The sequence below is a fragment of the Equus asinus genome, chromosome 29 (genome assembly GCF_041296235.1).
Source record: "Equus asinus isolate D_3611 breed Donkey chromosome 29, EquAss-T2T_v2, whole genome shotgun sequence".
NCBI classification, from domain to species: Eukaryota; Metazoa; Chordata; class Mammalia; order Perissodactyla; family Equidae; genus Equus; species Equus asinus.
Window position 1 is genome coordinate 22732295 of NC_091818.1, and position 19541 is coordinate 22751835.

Here is a 19541-nt window from a genome sequence, read left to right on the forward strand (position 1 = left end):
GTTACAAATTGTTTTTTCTTGTGATGAGGACTTTTAAGATCTCTCTTAGCAACTTTCAAATATGCAATACAGTATTATTAACTGTCGTCACCATGCGGTATGTTACATTGCCATGACTTACTTATTTTATAACTGGATGAAAATATACGTGATCCTAGAATTATTGTTGAAAGAAGTGTCTCCTTTGATGCCTCAGTTTATTACCGTGGGGCAAATTGAAAATGAGGAAGCAGCATGAGTTGGATGAGCAGCATGCCCTTGATTTGGAAAGATTACAAACCACTGACATCCTTATATTTTTGTAAATATTGTAGAAAATTATAATTTTCTTGATGCTGTGAAGGAATTTAAAAATTATCAGGATATATATGTAGTCTTCGTGACACTGTATATTCACTCTCTTGTTTTAGCACAAATCTAGTACTTAAGGAACTTTCTGTGGAACAATACAAATTTTAAGTAACAACTCTAGTCTTAAGTTTTAATAGAACACAAAATGTTTAAACAGTTTCAAGCAAATTTAAAATTTACCCTGTCATTTTAGAAATTTAGAAACTTATAAAGGCCCTGAGGAAGAGCATCTATATTTATCTCCTTAAATTGTTTACCAGGTGCGTCTTCTTCAGCAAGTTCTTCAGCATCCTTTCCAGAAGCATTCCACCGCTGAGAAAGCTGGCTACGCCTCACCTACTCCTTCTTGGGCTAAAAATCTCAGAGTCAGCTGCTCATCTTAATTTGGGGAAAATCAAATAAGGAAGACTCTGACACTGAACACAACATAGAATAATCTATTTGGTAAATTCTTAATGACCATATACATGATGACAATCCTGCATTTTTTTATAGTGATTATATACAAAAATATTTTTTAATCAAATGAACTAGACCTATTCTTCAGAACATCTTTGTGGTCATTTTTGTTCTAATCAATAACTTTAATGGAATAGGAAGTTGTTTTTGGTAAACCACAAGTTATTCTCAATAACTAAAAAATCTTGTGACAATCTTTTAATGAATTTGTAAGCATTCATCTAATTCTTGCTATGTACCCAGCACTTTGTGGCACATCAAATAAGTATATAGTTTAATTGTATTCCTGGAGCTTTTTTGTCTATTATGGAAATTTTCAAACATTTATCAAAGTAAAAGCAATAGTTTAATCAATCTGATTTACCATTCAACCAACTTATTAATTATCAATGCATGATCAATATTGCTTCATCCACGTTCCTACACACTTCCCCCATGTTCCTAGTTATTGTTTTAATTGAAGTATAGTTTATATATCCCCAAGTATGTTTAAGAAATTCCCTGACGTTGTTTCATTTAATCTACAGATATTTCTTCATGCATCTCCAAACATCAGTGACTTAAAACATATTCACACAACCATTATCACCTTAAGATAAATTAACTGCTCCCTAATGCATCAAATCAAATAACCAGCTTTCAAATTTTTCCTATTGTTTTATAAGTTGTTATCACCGTCATTGCTATTTTATAGTTGTTTATTTCGATTGGGATCCAAATAAGGACTATACACTAAAATTAGATAACAAAATCTCTTAAGTTTCTTTTGATGTCTTTGGGTACAACCACCTACATCTTTTTTTTTCCCTTGCAACTTTTCATTTTGTTTCGGCTGAAGAAAGTAGGTCGTTTGTCCCGTGGTGTTCCCCAAGTCTCTATTTTGCTAGTTGCATGTCTGTGGTATTGGTAACATGTTGCTCTGTCCCCTGTAACTCTGTAAATCTAGAGCTTGATTCAGATTCAGGTTCTGTTTATTTGGCAGAAATACTTGCTATCGGAGGGCGAGTGTCGTGTACTTCCACCAGGAGGTGCATACTTGGTTGTCTCTTTTTGTGATATCAATAGCCATTGACAATCATCACCTTGACCCATTGATTCAATAGGGTTACAAAATGATGACAATCTGGTCCTATCCTTCACTTATTAGCTGGAAACCTTCTATAAAGGAAAACTTACTATCATTAATTATTTGGTTATCCTGAGATACAGAAAGGCAAGGTGACGAGTTGGTTCCCAAGAGTGCTCCAAAGACAGCCAGTGGGCTTGTTTGATGATTTGTGTTAGTATCATTATGAGTTCTTGAATTTAAGCATAATTTATGTTTTATATTTTTGCAGTTATTATCCTTACTGATGTACAAATTTTCCCATATTTAGCCAGTGAGGTGTTATTCATATTGCCTCCTTTTGGACATGATCCTAAAAACTTTTGATAACTCCCTTGTTTTCTGGTGTGATAAGATGTTCCAGGTTCATCCTGTATATTTCTTGCTTTCACCCTGGAGTCAGTCATTTTTTTAAGGAGGACCCTTTCAGGGAAATGGTGTTTAGAGACCACAGTTTAGGTGCCTAAAGCTTTGTGAATATTTGAAACACTTTCCAAAGCTTGTCAAATTACAGTGAACATTTTTTGAGTTGTAGACCGTCTTTTCTAAAATTAAATAATATGAACAAACAACAAAAAAATAAAAATAGCAAAAAGATATATTATTAGAACTAAAGATAAGTCCTAACCTCATAAAATTTTATGGTGAGATTTTATTCATTTTTTTCAATTATTAATTAATCCTTGCTTATGTAAAGTAATACATGCTCGTGTAAAAAGTTTTTTAAAGAAGTATATTGAGGAAATGTGGAAGTCTTCCTTCACACTCTCCTCCCATTATAAGTGTTGTGTCCTTTCAAACTTTTGCTGTACGTTTACATGCCTGTATACAAATATACATATATAAATGCACGTTTATGAGAGTAGGGGCATATGTGACACATTGCTTTGTAAATTGGCTTTTATTTATGTTATTAATGTTCAATAGCCATATGTGCTGATCTCCTTCATTCACTTTAATGGTTTAAAAATATTCCATAGTATAGATATACCATATTTTGTGAAATCATTTACATATTTGGTACCCTTTTGGGTTTCCAGGCTTTTTATCCCTTATAAATATAGCATCCTTGTCTGTACATCTTTGTATATAGAAACCTGTATATAGAATTATTTGGGTCAAAAGGTGTGTGAATTAAAAATGTTTATATAGGGTGCCAGCCTGGTGGCATAGCAGTTAAGTTCATGTGCTCTGCTTCGGCGGCCCAGGGTTCGCTGGTTCGGATTCTGGGCGCAGATGTACGCACCACTTATGGAGCCATGCTGTGGCAGGCGTCCCACATATAAAATAGAGGATGATGGGCACAGATGTTAGCTCAGGGCCAATCTTCCTCAAAAAAAATAAAAAAATAAATACATAAAAATAGTTTATATATACTGCCAAATTGAACCCCAGAAAGGTTTTACCAGTTAATATTCCCAACAATGTAACACAATACCAGTTTCCTCACACCTTCAGCACTGGATATGTGTTTAATTTTTTTTCCAGTCAGCTACATCATAATTTGATTTATCATTTTAATATCAATTTTAATTACTCATGTAGCAGTTAATTTTTGTTTTTCATATAACAAATAGTGTTTCTTTTTCTATCACTAGTATTTTATTCTTTAATGGTGTCTCACTAAACAGATTTTTAATTTTCATATATTCAAATTTGGAAATTTTAAAAAAGTCACTTTGGGATTTTATGTCTTGTTTAGTATTGCTCAAAATTCATAAAAAATATTTACTCATATTTTCTTCTAGTATTTTTAGAATGTTTACTTTTAATTCCTTTGAGATTTATTGATTATTTTTTCCAAATTGATGGATAATGTCCAGTACTATTTATCAAATAGCTTATCTTTTACACACATTTGAAATACAACTTTTATCATATACTAAGTTGTCATATATTTGAGCTCATTGCTAGACTTTATTCTAATTTTTTTATTTTCAACTCTTCTAGCAGTGGCATTCTATTTTAATTGTTTTGATTTTATAGTATAGTATATTTCAACAGTTGGTCTGCTGTCATTAAACTTTTTTTTGACGTTTTTTTTATTAAGGTTATGAAAGTTAACATCCTTATGAAATTACAGTTGTACATCATTATTAGTCTTGTTGTAGGTACACCACTTTACCCCTAGTGCCCTCCCCCCACCCCCCTTTCCCCTGGCAACCACCGATCAGTTCTCTTTGTCCATATGTTAACTACCACATATGAGTGGAGTCATACAGAGTTTGTCTTTCTCTGTCTGGCTTATTTCACTCAACATAATACCCTCAAGGTCTATCCATGTTGTTGTGAATGGGACGACTTTGTCCTTTTTTATGGCTGAGTAGTATTCCATTGTATATATATACCACATCTTCTTTATCCAATCATCAGTTGCTGGGCACTTAGGTTGGTTCCATGACTTGGCTATTGTGAATAATGCTGCGATGAACATAGGGGTGCATGGAACTTTGGGAATTACTGATTTCAGGTTCTCAGGATAGATACCCAGTAGTGGGATGGCTGGGTCATAAGGTATTTCTATTCTTAACTTTTTGAGGAATCTCCATACTGTTTTCCATAGTGGCTGCACCAGTTTGCATTCCCACCAACAGTGTATGAGGGTTCCCTTTTCACCACAGCCTCTCCAACATTTGTCACTCTTGGTTTGGATATTTTTGCCATTCTAAGAGGTGTAAGGTGATATCTTAGTGTAGTTTTGATTTGCATTTCCCTGATGACTAGTGATGATGAGCATCTTTTCATGTGTCTATTGGCCATCCGTATATCTTCTTTGGAGAAATGTCTGTTCATGTCTCCTGTCCATTTTGTAATTGGGTTGTTTGATTTTTTATTGTTGAGTTGTGTGAGTTCTTTGTATGTTATGGAGATTAACCCTTTGTCGGATAAATAACTTGTGAATATTTTTTCCCAATTAGTGGGCTGTTTTTTTGTTTCAATCCTGTTTGCCCTTGCCTTGAAGAAGCTCTTTAGTCTGATGAAGTCCCATTTGTTTATTCTTTCTATTGTTTCCCTCGTATGAGGGGTTATGGTGTCTGAAAAGATTCTTTTGAAGCTGATGTCAAAGAGTGTACTGCTGATATTCTCTTCTAGAAGGCTTATTGTTTCAGACCTAATCTTTAGGTCTTTGATCCATTTTGAGTTTATTTTAGTGAATGGTGAAAAAGAATGGTTGATTTTCATTCTTTTACATGTGGCTGTCCAGTTTTCCCAGCACCATTTGTTGAAGAGACTTACTTTCCTCCATTGTAGGCCCTCAGTTCCTTTGTCAAAGATTAGCTGTCCATAGATGTGTGGTTTTATTTCCGGGCTTTCAATTCTGTTCCATTGATCTGTTCACCTGTTTTTGTACCAGTACCATGCTGTTTTGATTACTGTAGCTTTGTAGTATGTTTTGAAGTCAGGGATTGTGATGCCTCCAGCTTTGTTCTTCTTTCTCAGGATTGCTTTAGCAATTTGGGGTCTTTTCTTGCCCCATATGAATTTTAGGGTTCTTTGTTCAATTTCTGTAAAGAATGACATTGGAATTGTGATTGGGATAGCGTTGAATCTGTAGATTGCTTTAGGTAGTATGGACATTTTAACTATGTTTATTCTTCCAGTCCATGTGCATGGAATGTCTTTCCATCTCTTTATGTCGTCGATTTCTTTCAAGAAGGTCTTGTAGTTTTCGTTGTATAGATCTTTCACTTCCTTGGTTAAATTTATCCCAAGGTATTTTATTCTTTTTGTTGCGATGGTGAATGGGATTGAGTTCTTGAGATCTTTTTCTGTTAGTTCATTGTTAGCATATAGAAATGCTACTGATTTATGTATGTTGATTTTGTACCCTGCAACTTTGCTGTAGTTGTTGATTGTTTCTAATAGTTTTTCTATGGATTCTTTGGGGTTTTCTATATATAAGATCATGTCATCTGCAAACAGTGAGAGTTTTACTTCTTCGTTGCCTATTGGATTCCTTTTATTTCTTTTTCCTGCTGAATTGCCCTGGCCAAAACCTCCAGTACTATGTTGAATAAGAGTGGTGAAAGTGGGCACCCTTGTCTTGTTCCTGTTCTGAGAGGGATGGGTTTCAGTTTTTGTCCATTGAGTACGATGTTGGCTGCGGGTTTGTCATATATGGCCTTTATTATGTTGAGGTACGTTCCTTCTAGACCTATTTTATTGAGGGTTTTTATCATAAATGGATGTTGGATCTTGTCAAATGCTTTCTCTGCATCTATTGAGATGATCATGTGGTTTTTGTTTCTCGTTTTGTTAATGTAGTGAATCACGTTGATTGACTTGCGGATGTTGAACCATCCCTGTGTCCCTGGTATAAATCCCACTTGATCATGGTGTATACTCTTTTTGATGTATTGCTGTATTCGGTTTGCCAAAATTTTGTTGAGGATTTTTGCATCTATGTTCATCAGTGATATTGGCCTGTAGTTTTCCTTCTTTGTGTTGTCCTTGTCAGGTTTGGGGATCAGGGTGATGTTGGCTTCATAGAATGTATTAGGGAGTGCTCCATCTTCCTCTATTTTCTGGAATAGTTTGAGAAGGATAGGTATTAAATCTTCTTTGAATGTTTGGTAGAATTCTCCAGAGAAGCCGTCTGGCCCTGGACTCTTATTTTTGGGGAGGTTTTTGATTACTGTTTCTATTTATTTACTTGTGATTGGCCTATTCAGATTCTCTAATTCTTCCTGATTCAGTTTGGGTAGATTGTATGAGTCTAGGAATTTATCCATTTCTTCTAGGTTGTTCAATTTGTTGGCATATAGTTTTTCATAGTATTCTCTTATGATCCTTTGTATTTCTTCGGTATCTGTTGTGATTTCTCCTCTCTCGTTTCTAATTTTATTTATTTAGACGTCTCTCTTTTTTTTTTAGTGAGTCTAGCTAAGGGTTTGTCGATTTTGTTAATTTTTTCGAAGAACCAACTCTTTGTTTCATTGATCCTTTCTACTATCTTTTTTGTTTCAATATCATTTATTTCTGCTCTAATTTTTATTATTTCCCTCCTTCTACTGACTTTTGGCTGTGTTTCTTCTTCTTTTTCTAATTCCGTTAGGTGTCGTTTGAGGTTTTTTATGTAAGAGTTTTCTTGCTATTGAGGTGAGCCTGTATTGCAATGAATTTCCCTCTTAGCACTGCCTTTGCTGCGTCCCAAATAATTTGGTACGGTGTGTTTTCATTTTCATTTGTCTCCAGATAATATTTGATTTCTTCTTTAATTTCTTCAATAATCCATTGTTTGTTCATTAGCATGTTGTTTAGTCTCCACATTTTTGGCCCCTTCCCAGCTTTATTCTTGTAGTTGATTTCTAGTTTCATAGCATTATGATCAGAAAAGATTCTTGATATTATTTCAACCCTCTTGAACTTATTGATGCTTGCTTTGTTTCCCAAGATATGGTCTATCCTTGAGAATGTTCCATGCATGCTTGAGAAGAATGTGTAACCTGCTGTTTTTGGATGAAGTTTCCTATATATATCTATTAGGTCCATCTGATCTAATTTTTCATTTAATTCTATAATTTCCTTGTTGATTTTCTGTCTGGATGATCTGTCCATTGGTGTTAATGGGGTGTTGAGGTCCCCTAGTATTATTGTATTGCTGTTGATGTCTCCTTTTAGTTTTGTTAATAGTTTCTTTACGAATTTTGGTGCTCCTGTGTTAGGTGTGTATATATTTCTAAGTGTTATGTCATCTTGGTGGAGCATCCCTTTTATCATTATATACTGCCCTTCTTTGTCTTTCTTTATCTGTTTTGCTTTGAAGTCTACTTTGTCTGATATAAGTATGGCAACACCTGCTTTCTTTTGTTCATTATTAGCTTGGAGTATTGTCTTCCATCCCTTCACTTTGAGTCTGTGTTTGTTTTGGGGCTGAGGTGTGTTTCCTGGAGGCAGCATATAGTTGGATCTTGTTCTTTGATCCATCCTGCCACTCTGTGCCTTTTGATTGGAGAGTTCAATCCATGCACGTTTAGAGTGATTATTGAAGAGTGGGGGCCTACTGTTGCCATTTTATCACTTGTTTTCCGGTTCTTTTGCATTTTGTCCTGATGGAGAGCTGTTACTTTGTGTTATTGTCCTTCTGCTTCTCTCCTTTGTTCTGGATTTTGTAGCCCCTTTCCTTTTTTTGATTTTTCAGGAATGAGGTTCTTCCTGAGCATTTCTTGAAGAGGAGGTTTTGTGGCGATGAACTCCCTTAACTTTTGTTTATCTGGGAAAGTTTTTATTTCTCCATCGTATTTGAAGGATATTTTTGCTGGGTAGAGTATTCTTGGCTGCAAGTTTTTGTCCTTCAGAGTTTGAATATTTCATTCCAATCTCTTCTAGCCTGTAAGGTCTCTCCTGAGAAATCTGCTGATAGCCTTATGGGGTTTCCTTTGTAAGTTATTTTCTTCTGCCTGGCTGCCCTTTGTATTTTCTCTTTGTCATTGACTTTTGCTAGTTTCACTACTATAAGCCTTTGGGTTGGTCTTCTTGCGTTAATAAAGTTTGGAGATCTATTGGCTTCTGTCACATGAAGTTCCATCTCTCTTCCCAAGTTTGGAAAGTTCTCAGCTATTATTTCTTTGAACAGGCCTTCTGCCCCCTTCTCCTTCTCTTCTCCCTCTAGTATACCTATAATCCTTATGTTGCATCTCCTAATTGAGTCGGATAATTCTCGGAGAGTTTCTTCATTTCTTTTTAGTTTTGGTTCTCTCTCCTCCTCTGTCTGCAGCATTTCTATATTCCTATCCTCCAAATTGCTAATTCTGTCCTCCATATTATCGACCCTACTGTTCAGAGAGTCCAGATTTTTCTTAATCTCCTCCATTGTGTTCTTCATCTCCAGTATTTCTAATTGGTTCTTCTTTATAGTGTCAAGCTCTTTTGTGACATAGCTCCTGAACTCATTGAATTGTCTATCTGAATTCTCTTTTAACTCGTTGAGTTTTTTAATAATGGCAGTTTTGAAATCATCGTCATTTAGGTTATAGATTTCATTGTCTTTGGGATTGTTTTCTGGGTGCTTATCATTTTCCTTCTGTTCTGGAGATTTAATATATTTTTTCATACTGCTTGATGGCATGGATTTGTGCCTTCGCATAGAGATAGAGTTTAGTCGCTGCTTCCACTTGTTGCGACTGGTGTGTGTGGGGGGGTGGGTAGCTGTTTAGACTGCACCAACCAGGAACCCTGTCAGCTGTTACTGACTGGACCTGGACCCCTCCTCGTAGTCACAGTGGTCCTGTGGGGACCCTCAGCGGTTGTGGGGGCAATCGCAAGGGGGCCTCAGGCTGCTGGTGCCTACTATTGCAGCCCACTTGGATGCGCTCCCTCCTTGTGGTCTGCAGTGGTATTGTGGGCTTTCCCATCAGCCAGTAGCAGGATCACCTATAATCTCCGCTTTGTCCCTAACAGAGCCCACAAGATCACACTTGTCCACTATAGGTCCCAGCAGAGCTATGGGTATCTTCTGCAGTCTGTTGTTAGCTCACCTAGCTGTGCTACTTTTGCCCCAGGGCCTTCCCGCCTTGCGATTGCCAGTCAGGACCTCTCCACTAGTGCTGTGCAGAGGCTTTCACTGAGGCTGCTATAGGAACCTGGAGTTCCCCCCTGGGCTATGTAGCTCTTTCACCGGAGCTCCACTCCTCCCCACTCCACTCTCACAGGATCTCTGGGAGCCCCTTCCCTCATCTGGGACACGGCCAGAGTCTGTGGGCCTGGTGGTGGCTTGTAAGCTGCTGCCTTGTGGGGAATTCTGCTCTGGGGAGCTTCCTGGTGTTCCAAATGCTGGGCGGGGGCTCCCTGCTAATGGCGAGCAGAGGCTTCCCCTACAGGGGGGGTGTGGGATCCCGGAGCCTCCCCCCCCTGCCGCAGAGCCGGGTGCTGGACCTCCAACCGTGTCTCCAAGCATGTCTACAGGAAGTCTGGGCACCCTCTGCACCGACCCATGCGCCGGAGACCGTGGGCCCAGCAGCAGCTTGCGGTCTGGTGCTGTGCTGGGGAATCCGCCAGCCGGGAGCTTCCCTTTGTCCTGGATTCTGGGCGTGGCCTCCCTGCTAATGGTGAGCAGAGGCTTTCCCTGCCAGGGAGGTGTGGAACACCAGAGCCTCCCCCTGGGCCACAGAGCCAGGTGCTGGAGCTTCAACCGTGTCCCCAAGCATATCTACGAGAAGTCCGGGTGCCCCCTGCACCGACCCATGCGCCGGAGACCAGGAGCCTGGCAGCAGCTTTCGGTCTGGTGCCGTGCCGGGGAATCCGCCCGCTGGGAGCTTCCCTTTGCCCTGGATTCTGGGCATGGCCTCCCTGCTAATGGCGAGCAGAGGCTTTCCCTGCTGGAGAGGTATGGGACCCCGGAGCCTCCCCCTGGGCCGTAGAGCCGGTGCTGGACCTCCAACCATGTCCCCAAGCACATCTATGGGAAGTCTGGGCACCCCCTGCACTGACCCGTGCGCCAGAGACTGTGAGCCCAGCAGCAGCTTACGGTCTGGTGCCGTGCCGGGGAATCTGCCCGCTGGGAGCTTCCCTTTCTTCTGGATTCTGGGCGGGGCCTTCCTGCTAATGGTGAGCGGAGGCCTTCCCTGCCGGTGGGTGCGGGACCCTGGGGATTCCCCCTGGGCTTAGGTGTAATTGCGGGGGGCTTGGGTAGGGCTGTTGTCACCTGTTTCCACCGTCGCTCCACTGGTGAGCGCACGCTCCCACCCTTGGTGTGTGGCGATGCTATGGGGGCGTCCACTGGAAGAGAGCCTCCTGCAGGAACTAGGCGGTCCGGGGGTCGGGGGTCAGAGACTTTTCACCTATTTCCACCTCCTCCTGGGGGGAAGTCCATTTGCCTTCCATTGTATAGTAGCACGAGACTTAGGCATCTTGAGATGCTATCTGGATATCCTTTGTTAATCGGTGAATGTCCAATTAATGTCCAATTAGTTGTGGATTCGACGGGGAGAGACAAAGAAGACAGCTCACTCTGCCATCTTGGTCCCCCCCCCCCCCGTCATTAAACTTTTAAAATGTATTATTTGCTATTTATTTTAGATGAATTTTCAATTCTAATTGTCAACTTTCACAAAAAACCCTGTTGGAATTTTGATTGGGTTTATGTTAAATTTATAGACTGACTTGGAAAGAACTGACATCTTTACAATATTGAGTCTTCCCATCCAGGGACATAGTACAGGCACTTCTTGCTTTGCATGGTCCTGCGGGACTGTAAAAATGACCGTGCAAGCTAAAACCATGCAAAATGCTATTAATAATCAGTGGGGAAAATTATGATTGTTTTGTGATCTTCAAAAATTTTGGTCAAAATCTTAAAAACTCTTCTATTGTTGGCTATAGATAGATAGGGAAATGAAAAAAATAGTAAAACTAGTATTTATTTAGTACATTGCAATTGAAAACATTAGAAACATTGAGAATTAAAGTGTTTTATTTCTTTGTAAAAAACTTATCAAGAGTAGCTTGAACACTGCTTGCCTTCTTTCGTGTCATATAACTTATAATACAGACCAAGCATCTTTTTCATTAAAACCACAAAAAGCAGGAAAAGAGTGAAAGACAAAAACAGAAACAAAGAATAAGGGCAACCAGTAGAAAACAGTATAATACAGTAGATATTAATCCACCTATATCAATAATCACTTTAAACATCAATGGTCTAAACATACCAGTTAAAAGACAGAGTTAATCAGAGTGAATCAAAAAACAAGAGCCAACTATATGCTATCTAGAGGAAACCCACTTTAAATATAAATATAAGGACACATACAGATTAAAAGTAAAGGGATGGAGAAAAATATACCATGCTAACACTAGGCAAAAGAAAGCTGGAGCAGCTATATTAATTTCAGACAGAGCAAACAACCAAGTGAGGAAAATTATCAGGGATAAAGAAGGGCATTACAGAATGATAAAGAGGCTTACTCTTCAAGAAGACATAATATAATTGGATATAATTATAAAGTAAATATAATTGACATCTATTGGCTATTTTACCCAACAACAACAGAATACACATTCTCCTCAAGCTCACATGGAACATTGAACAAGACAGACCATATTCTGGGCCACAAAACACAAGCAATTTAAAAGAATAGAAGGCATATGTTGTCTGCTCGCAGATCACAGTGTAATTAAACTGGAAATCAATATTTGGAAAATGTCCAAATACTTGGAAATTAAACAACACACTTTTATATAACACACAGGCCAAATAAGGAATCTCAAGAGAAATGAAAAAGTATTTTGAAACAATGAAAATGAAAATACAACTTACCAAAATTTGTAGGATGCAGTGCTTAGAGGGGAAATTTATAGCATTGAGTGCATATAGTAGAAAAGAAGAAAGATCTAAAATCAATAATCTAATCTTCCACCTTAGGAAACTAGAAAAAGAAGAGTAAATTAAATCCAAAGTAAGCAGAAGTAAAGAAATAATAAAAATTAGAGCAGAAATCAATGAAATTGAAAACAGGAAATCAATAGAGAAAATCAACAAAACCAAAAGCTGGTTCTGTGAAAAGAAGTAGTTTATCAATAAATGGATAAGCTTCCAGGCAGTCTAACTAAGAAACAATGAGACTTATTTATTATAAAGCTGTAGTTATTAAGACAGTGTGGTATTGGCAAAAGAATAGACAAACAGATCAATGAAACAGAATGAAGAGCCCAGAAACAGGCTGATATACATACAGTTAGCTAATCTTTGACAAAGGAGCAAAGACAAGACAATGGAGAAAAACAGTCTTCAACAAATGGTAGTGGAACACCTGGATATCCACATGCAAAAAAAGAAAAAAAAAGGTCTAGACACAGACCTTATATCCTTCACAAAAATTAAGTCAAAATGGACACAGACTGAAACATAAAATGCAAAACCATACAACTCCTAGAAGATGACATAAGAGAAAATTTAGAAGACCTTGGGTTTAGCGGTGACTTTTTAGATACAAAACCAATGGCACGATCCATGAAAGAAAATTGATAAGGTAGACTTCATTAAAATTAAAAACTTCTGGTCTGTGAAAGACAATGTCAAGAGAATGAGAAGACAAGCCACAGACGGGGAGAAAATATTTGCAAAAGACATACTGATAAAGGACTGTTATCCAAAATATATAAAGAATTCTTAAAACTAAACAATAAGAAAATGAACAACCTGATTAAAAAATGGGCAAAAGATCTGAACAGTCACCATACCAAAGAAGATATACAGATGGAAAATAGGCATATGAAAATGTGCTCAACATCATGTGTCATTGGAGAATTGCAAATTAAGACAACAATGAAATACCACTACACACCTATTAGAAAGGCCAAAATCCAGAACACTGATAACACCAAATGCTGGTGAGAATGTGGAGCAACAGGAACTCTGCTTTCTGCTCAATTTTGCTGTGAACCTAAAATTGCTTTAAAAAATAAAAGCTATTAAAATAAAGAAAAACCCTCAATGCACAGGGCTTAAACACAGATTAGATTGTGCTGAAGAAAGAATTGGTGGGTGGGGATTAAGTCTGATTAGTTTACCCAGAATAGATAAAGAAATGGAAAATATACAAAATTGAGAGGTATGAAGGATAGTTAGAAGGCTTGACATACAGTTAGAGCTCCAGAGATGAAAAAGGAGAGGCAATATTTGAAAACAAAATATATGAAAATTTTTCAGAATAGCAAAATTGCATATTTCTAGATTTAGGAGCCTCAATAAATTCTCCAGCATCTAAATAAAAAGAAACCCACAGTTAGACCCACCGTGTGAGAGCATCCAAAACAAAGAAAGGTCTTAAAATCATCCAGCGGAGAAACAAAAGATGACCAAAATGAAATGATAATTTGACAGCCAACTTCTCAACAGCAACAGTGGAAGCTAGAAGACAGTGGGGCCAATCTTCTCCAAGAACTAGGAGTATTTACTGTCAACCCAGAATTTTGTATCTAGTGAAACCATTTTTCAAGAATGAGTGTGAAAGACATTCTAGGGGGAAAAAAACACTTGAGATATAACTCAAAGACTGGACAACAATTAGTTGTGTGAGTGTCAATGTGTGTGTGTGTGTGACTGAAATTAAAGTATTCTAAAGTCCTTGTATTGTCCAGGTTAAAGCTGTTTATCTTTAGACTTTATTGAGTATGGATGTCTTCAGTTCTAGGTAGCTAGTAAAATAGAAACAGAGCGTATAACTTTCCAGTAAGAAGATTAAAAGATGGAGGAGAAAAATCCTTGATCACATGAAAAGAAGATCAGAAAGGAAGAAAAAACCAGAAAAATGCAGACGAATAGAAAGTACAAAATAAGATGTTAAAAACACCTACAAATATATAATCACAATAATAATAATAAAAAGGAATAAATTTGCCACTTGAAGGAGAGCAAATGCTGGACTATAAACACAACAAAACCCACTGACGTGCCACCTACGAGTGGCAAACCTAGAATGCAATGACACAGAAAGTTTGAAAGTAAGTGAACAGAAAGATTTTTTAGGCAAATAACTGAAAAAAGATGGCGTATCTGTATGAATATAAACAAGCAAAAAGCATTACACAGGGATATATGGTTCAACTCACCAGGAAAATATATAAATAAATTTGTTCATGCTTAATAAAGTGACAATATGTAAAGCACAAGTTGCCAGAAAAATTAAAAGATATTGACCGATCTCAAAGGAGATTTTTTTTTCTTTTTCTTTTTCTTTTGTTTTGCTGAAGAAGACTCTCCTTGAGCTAACATCTGTGCCAATCTTCCTCTATTTTATCTGTGGGACGCCACCATGGCATGGCTGATGAGTGGCACAGGTGTGAGCCTGGGATCTGAACCGGCAAACCGGGGCTGCCGAAGTGGAATGGCCATACTTAACCACCATGCCACTGGGCTGGCCCCTCGAAAGAGATTTTAACACATCCTTCTTAATAACTGATGACTCAAGCAGACTAGATATTAGATATTAGACTATGGAAGATTTGAGCAACGTGCTTAGCAAGCTTGTTCTAAACAAGTATAGTACATTGTACACAAGCATACATGGGTCGTTTATAAAAACCGACCATGAAACAAGCCATAAAAGAAGTCTCAACAAATGTTAAAGGCTCGATTATCATTGAATTTGATAATTTCAGTATCATAACAGCCATTGTTCCTATGATCAAATAAAATATGTAAAACACATAGTGGAAGCTTAAATGTTCATTTCCCCTTTTGAGATCTGCTGTAAAATCTTCTATCAGATTCCGTCATGTGGCAGGTTAAATGCTGTTTTCTGTAAACTTGATCAGAGCCTGTGGTTTTAATTGCAATTATTCTGTTACCTGGGTCTTTGCCCTGATGGCAACATTATGCAAGAAATTTTGTCGTCTTTATGAATTACAATATAGGATTACTATCTTAATCCCATACTCCTTCTCCCTGACTCCTCCCCAGGGTCTGTACTTCCCCCACATCTGTATTTGTGACTAAAGTTTTCATAAAAGGAGAACAAATTCTGCAGCCTTTTCAGGGCTGACGTAAGTAGTGTCGCTCATGTATAGGCAGTGTGCGTGAAGACCTTTCTGCAAGACACGGAGATTCTGTGCCACTTGAGTGAAAATTGCACAGAGCTCCTGATCTGGTGCCTGGGCCTGTTGAAAGCAAACTCTCCCCCCAAGATTAGGCAAAAGCAGCCCAGATTTGTAAGATTCCTGACCAAAGAGGCCTTAATACTGGATTTCCTCTTGGATATTCGTACAAGAGAGATCAAATTGGACCCATCACATAGGCAAACAAGGAATGGAAACAAAGTGCATTCAACCCTTTGGTCCACACTAAAATGGTATCAGTATTCTGACCACAAAATCAGTTAATTTTCTTCGGTAGCTTCCTTCTCTACATAGGGCCAGGAAGTGCCATTAAGGTTTTATACTCAGAAATAAACTCAGCCAAGGGTTGGCTATACCACTATTTGGATTATAGTGGTACTGGGTTCTAAATTATTCTTCTCAAGTACTTAATGCATTTCCTGATCTGCAAATCAAGTGGTAATTTTGATCAAGGTAAGTAAGATCCAGATAATCCTTGTGAGGGATCTTTTGTCCTGAACCCTATATGATTGGTTCACTATCAGAGGTCAGGTTAGAGCAACCTGGACAACCTCGTGTGGCCCCTTTGTTTTACCTCTCCTCCTCAGCCCTAAATGTCCAAATCAGTCTCTAACAAAATTATGCCATTAACACCTTTCCTGTGTTGTCCCAGAGTTCCGCATAACGACCAGGCTTCGGTCAGGTCTCAGAAAAGCTATGTTTTTACTGCATCCGACATCAAAGAACATCATAAAACACAAACAAATGGGAAAGAGTTCCTATGCATGAGAGATTGAATATAAATCATTTACCTTCTATCCTATTTTAGGCACACGCTTAGGAAAAATTTAGAGCACCTTACCAGTTTTAGTTACTAAATATTTTGGTTTTAAAATCTGAATCGACTTTTTTGTTTTAAATGTCAATTTAGGGCTTACTTTTTTCCAAATATTAAAATATCAGATTAATCATCTTCTTTAAGCAGAAAATAATGCATTAGTTATTTATTTTCTACCCACTTTAAGAAGATTTTGAAGTGTTTTACAATTAAAAAGAAGAAAAAACTATGGAAATAAAACTAAGAAAATCTAAAAGGACTCTCAGAAGCCAACTAGAAAGAGAAGAGAGAAGGGTAACAGGAAATTAAGGTAAATTGATTATTAAAATTGAGCATTAAATTTATCTGAGGGAAAACATTGCAGGTTGAAGAATATGTACAATTGCCTTTTCCTATCTCTGACTTTTTATTTATAGCATACTTAGAGCAGTAAAATAGCAGAGACTCCAAAAACTATCTAAATAACTTCCCCCCCCAATTACTATGTTATTCAACCTTTAGAAAAGCAAAAACAGAGCAGCGTTGTGTCCAGGACCTCAACCAATGGAGCGACCATTTTCAAAAAAACTGAATTCCCTCTGCCTCTCCTGTTTTTTTCTTTTTCCTCTCTTGATTTTTCTGAAAATTGTGAAGGTCGTGGAGGTGGAAATGGAAACTATGTCAAGATCAACAAGACTTTAGACGTCGTTGGATTTTGAAACCTATTTTTAAAACGTCAAGTATATTATGAAATAGTGTTGACATCACACTACATACACCGCTATTTCTAAAAATACCGTCTTCAGGAAATTTTTTTGACTTTTATTAATTTGATGCTTCTGAACATCATAAAATGAACATACATCATTTTAGTTAACTTGGGAGGAAAGATAAATTCCATTAAGAGGAAATACATAGGAAAGATATGTCCGTTTAGGCAAATATTCTAAATTCGGCGCTAGGTTAATGGCTATGAATGTACTGCAGCAACAGTGAGCCGTTTTGCATCATTTCTAGTCTGAACACTTCAATATTTTACCGAGAATGAACAAGACGCCACGAAAATAGAGCCGCGGAGACGCACTTGAGGTTAGAGGGGCGCGCGCCCGTTCCCTAGGCCACGTTGCCCCTCTTTTTCTGCAGAGCTTTCATCAGATCCGACATGAAATCCTGCTCGCCGCCCCCTCCCCCGCTGGCCGGCGCTGGGTTCTCCTGCCTCTTTGGGGGAACCGGAGGCCTTTTGGCGACAACGGGGGACGGCTTCGTGGCTTCGGGGGCGAGGGCGAGGGCGGGCGGGGGCGGCGGCGGCGGCGGCAAGGAAGCCCCCGCATCCCACGGCGGCGGGGGAGGCACGAAGTTCGGGGGCGCGTCGTCAAAATCGGGGGGCGGCGGGGGGAGCTCGTCGTCCTCCAGGGGCGGCGGCGGCGGGGGCGGCGGCAGGGAGTCGTCGAGCAGGGGCGGGAGGCCGCCGGCCGCGCCCTTGGCGGGCATCACCGGGCTGCTGCTGGTGTCTGAGGACCGTCGCACCGGAGGCGGCGGGGGCAGGCTGGACTTCGGGAGGTGCTGGGCCCTGGGCGTTCCTGGGTCGTGGTTACTAAGGGCTGGCTTCTTGTCCTTCAAGAAAGCAACAACAGCATTATTCTTGACAACACAGCCACCTTGGGGGTTGACACTTCCACTGATGCATAAGATCTCACTGCTTTAGGCAGCGCCTGCCCCCGGGGGTGGGGGGAGCCCCAATCCCTCAGTCCCTGAGACTGCAGGTGTTCATGAGCTAGGTCATCTTCGCTCTGGGATAGAACGACTCCACGTGGCCTTTAACATTATTGCCAATAATGACATTATTATTTAACGGTATTACCTGGTGCTAATCTCCGACGTCTTCTGTACATGGAAGACTTTGCCCTATTCAACGAGGTGTTTGGGATGTTTAGATTACACGTCTACCTCCTCGGAACCGCCTTACACAGGCGTTACTGCTGTCGTTGAAAGAGCTTTAGTGGTATAGAGCTTAGCTAGTTGTGGGCTTACCTCAGTCTTCACCTACCCTACAGTCAGCCTAAGGCAACTCAAAATGGAAGCAAAATGGCTCTCCTGGCGGTCCCACTCAGGCCTTGGTTCTCAGGACAAGCCACAGGGTCCAGGGCACATGCAGCCCTAACATTTTTGTTGAGCTGGTTGGGAAGCTCAGTTGTCAGGAGCAGGTGGCCAGTAAAATTGTTATGCTCCTGTACCATACTCTCAGTGGCACAGGGGTGATCCCCAGACCTTCCCCAAATCTCCTGGCTGAAATGTCCTACTTTAACACAAAGAAGATGGAGAGGAAAAAGAAACTGGAAATGGTTTTCTCTAGGCTACAGCTAACCTTTGTGCAAACCTGAGGACAAAGGATCTCTCTCCTGGCAAAGAATCCTCTGCCTTCTCTGGTGTCAGTGCTTCCTTGCTTGCAGGCTGAGAACAAAGGTGCCTTTTCCCAAGACTGTGGGCTCCAGGAAGGCGTAATTATATGCTTCATTCCCTTTGGCTTCACAGGCTTTTAGGGAGGCAGGGGGTGGACCAGGAATCTGCACACCTGGTCTATAGCCTTAGATTTACCTTTGCTTAACTGTGTGAAAGTTGGCTGGCTAATCAGGTATTATACAGACATCATAAGCCCTATTATTATTTATGTCTCAAGGTTATGATGAGATCAAATGAGATAAATGTGTGAGTGGGTTCTGAGGAATAAAATCTGATGCCTGTGTTCTTGGTAGAAACCAGAACGCTAAACTTGGTCAAAGGTTGACAGAAGCACAGTTCTTCTGCCAACAGTGGAACAGATAATAATAAATTATATCTCTATAATGCAACTTCCCCAGGAGTTTCAGGCAGCTGGATTGAATCCCTCTGTTTTAGTGATAATTATCATTGCAATTTACATTTTATCAGGCTTTCATTTTCTTTCTTTCTTTGCTTAATAACCTCTCACCACTAAAGATTAAATTTAGAAGTTTTTTTTCCTAACAAGGTGCCTTATGATTGAGTTTCTATTCTATTTAGTTTATTTGCTTGGCATGATAAGCTAATTAACTGGTGATGTATTTTTTTTTTTTTAATTTCTGAACAGGCAGTTTGGGAATTGGTGTTCACACACAGTTAAGTGATTTCTATTCTGGGATCCTTTTATTGCTTTTAGCATTTTAAAAGGTTTCTTTTCAGTTGGCATTATAGAAATCATGGAAATTATAATAGCTGAAAGTATACTGTGTGAGGAGATCATCAGACTTGAGAAGA

At 39.2% G+C, this 19541-nt stretch overlaps 2 protein-coding genes across 16 annotated transcripts in view; one reads left to right on the forward strand and one right to left on the reverse strand.

Annotated features, from left to right (window-relative positions):
• LOC106848393 (protein adenylyltransferase SelO-like) overlaps positions 1-19541 on the forward strand; it is a 65601-nt gene that overhangs the window by 32674 nt on the left and 13386 nt on the right. For 7 of the 12 annotated variants that reach the window (XM_070501341.1, XM_070501342.1, XM_070501345.1 and 4 more), the window contains one exon: positions 612-3796. The exons of 3 other annotated variants lie outside the window; for them this stretch is intronic. In XM_070501341.1, the coding sequence (XP_070357442.1) occupies positions 612-734 (123 nt within the window). In that variant the 3' untranslated portion in view covers positions 735-3796. Of the gene's footprint in view, positions 1-611; positions 3811-19541 lie in introns of those variants that run through there. 2 more of the 12 variants (XR_011499329.1, XM_044761904.2) reach the window with 2 other exon arrangements.
• APBB1IP (amyloid beta precursor protein binding family B member 1 interacting protein) overlaps positions 16752-19541 on the reverse strand; it is a 102275-nt gene continuing 99485 nt past the window's right edge. For 2 of the 4 annotated variants that reach the window (XM_070501336.1, XM_070501337.1), the window contains 2 exons: positions 17722-17882; positions 16752-17452 (listed from right to left, as the gene is read on the reverse strand). In XM_070501336.1, the coding sequence (XP_070357437.1) occupies positions 17359-17452; positions 17722-17882 (255 nt within the window). In that variant the 3' untranslated portion in view covers positions 16752-17358. Of the gene's footprint in view, positions 17883-19541 lie in introns of all 4 variants that reach the window. The other 2 variants (XM_070501334.1, XM_044761903.2) reach the window with 1 other exon arrangement.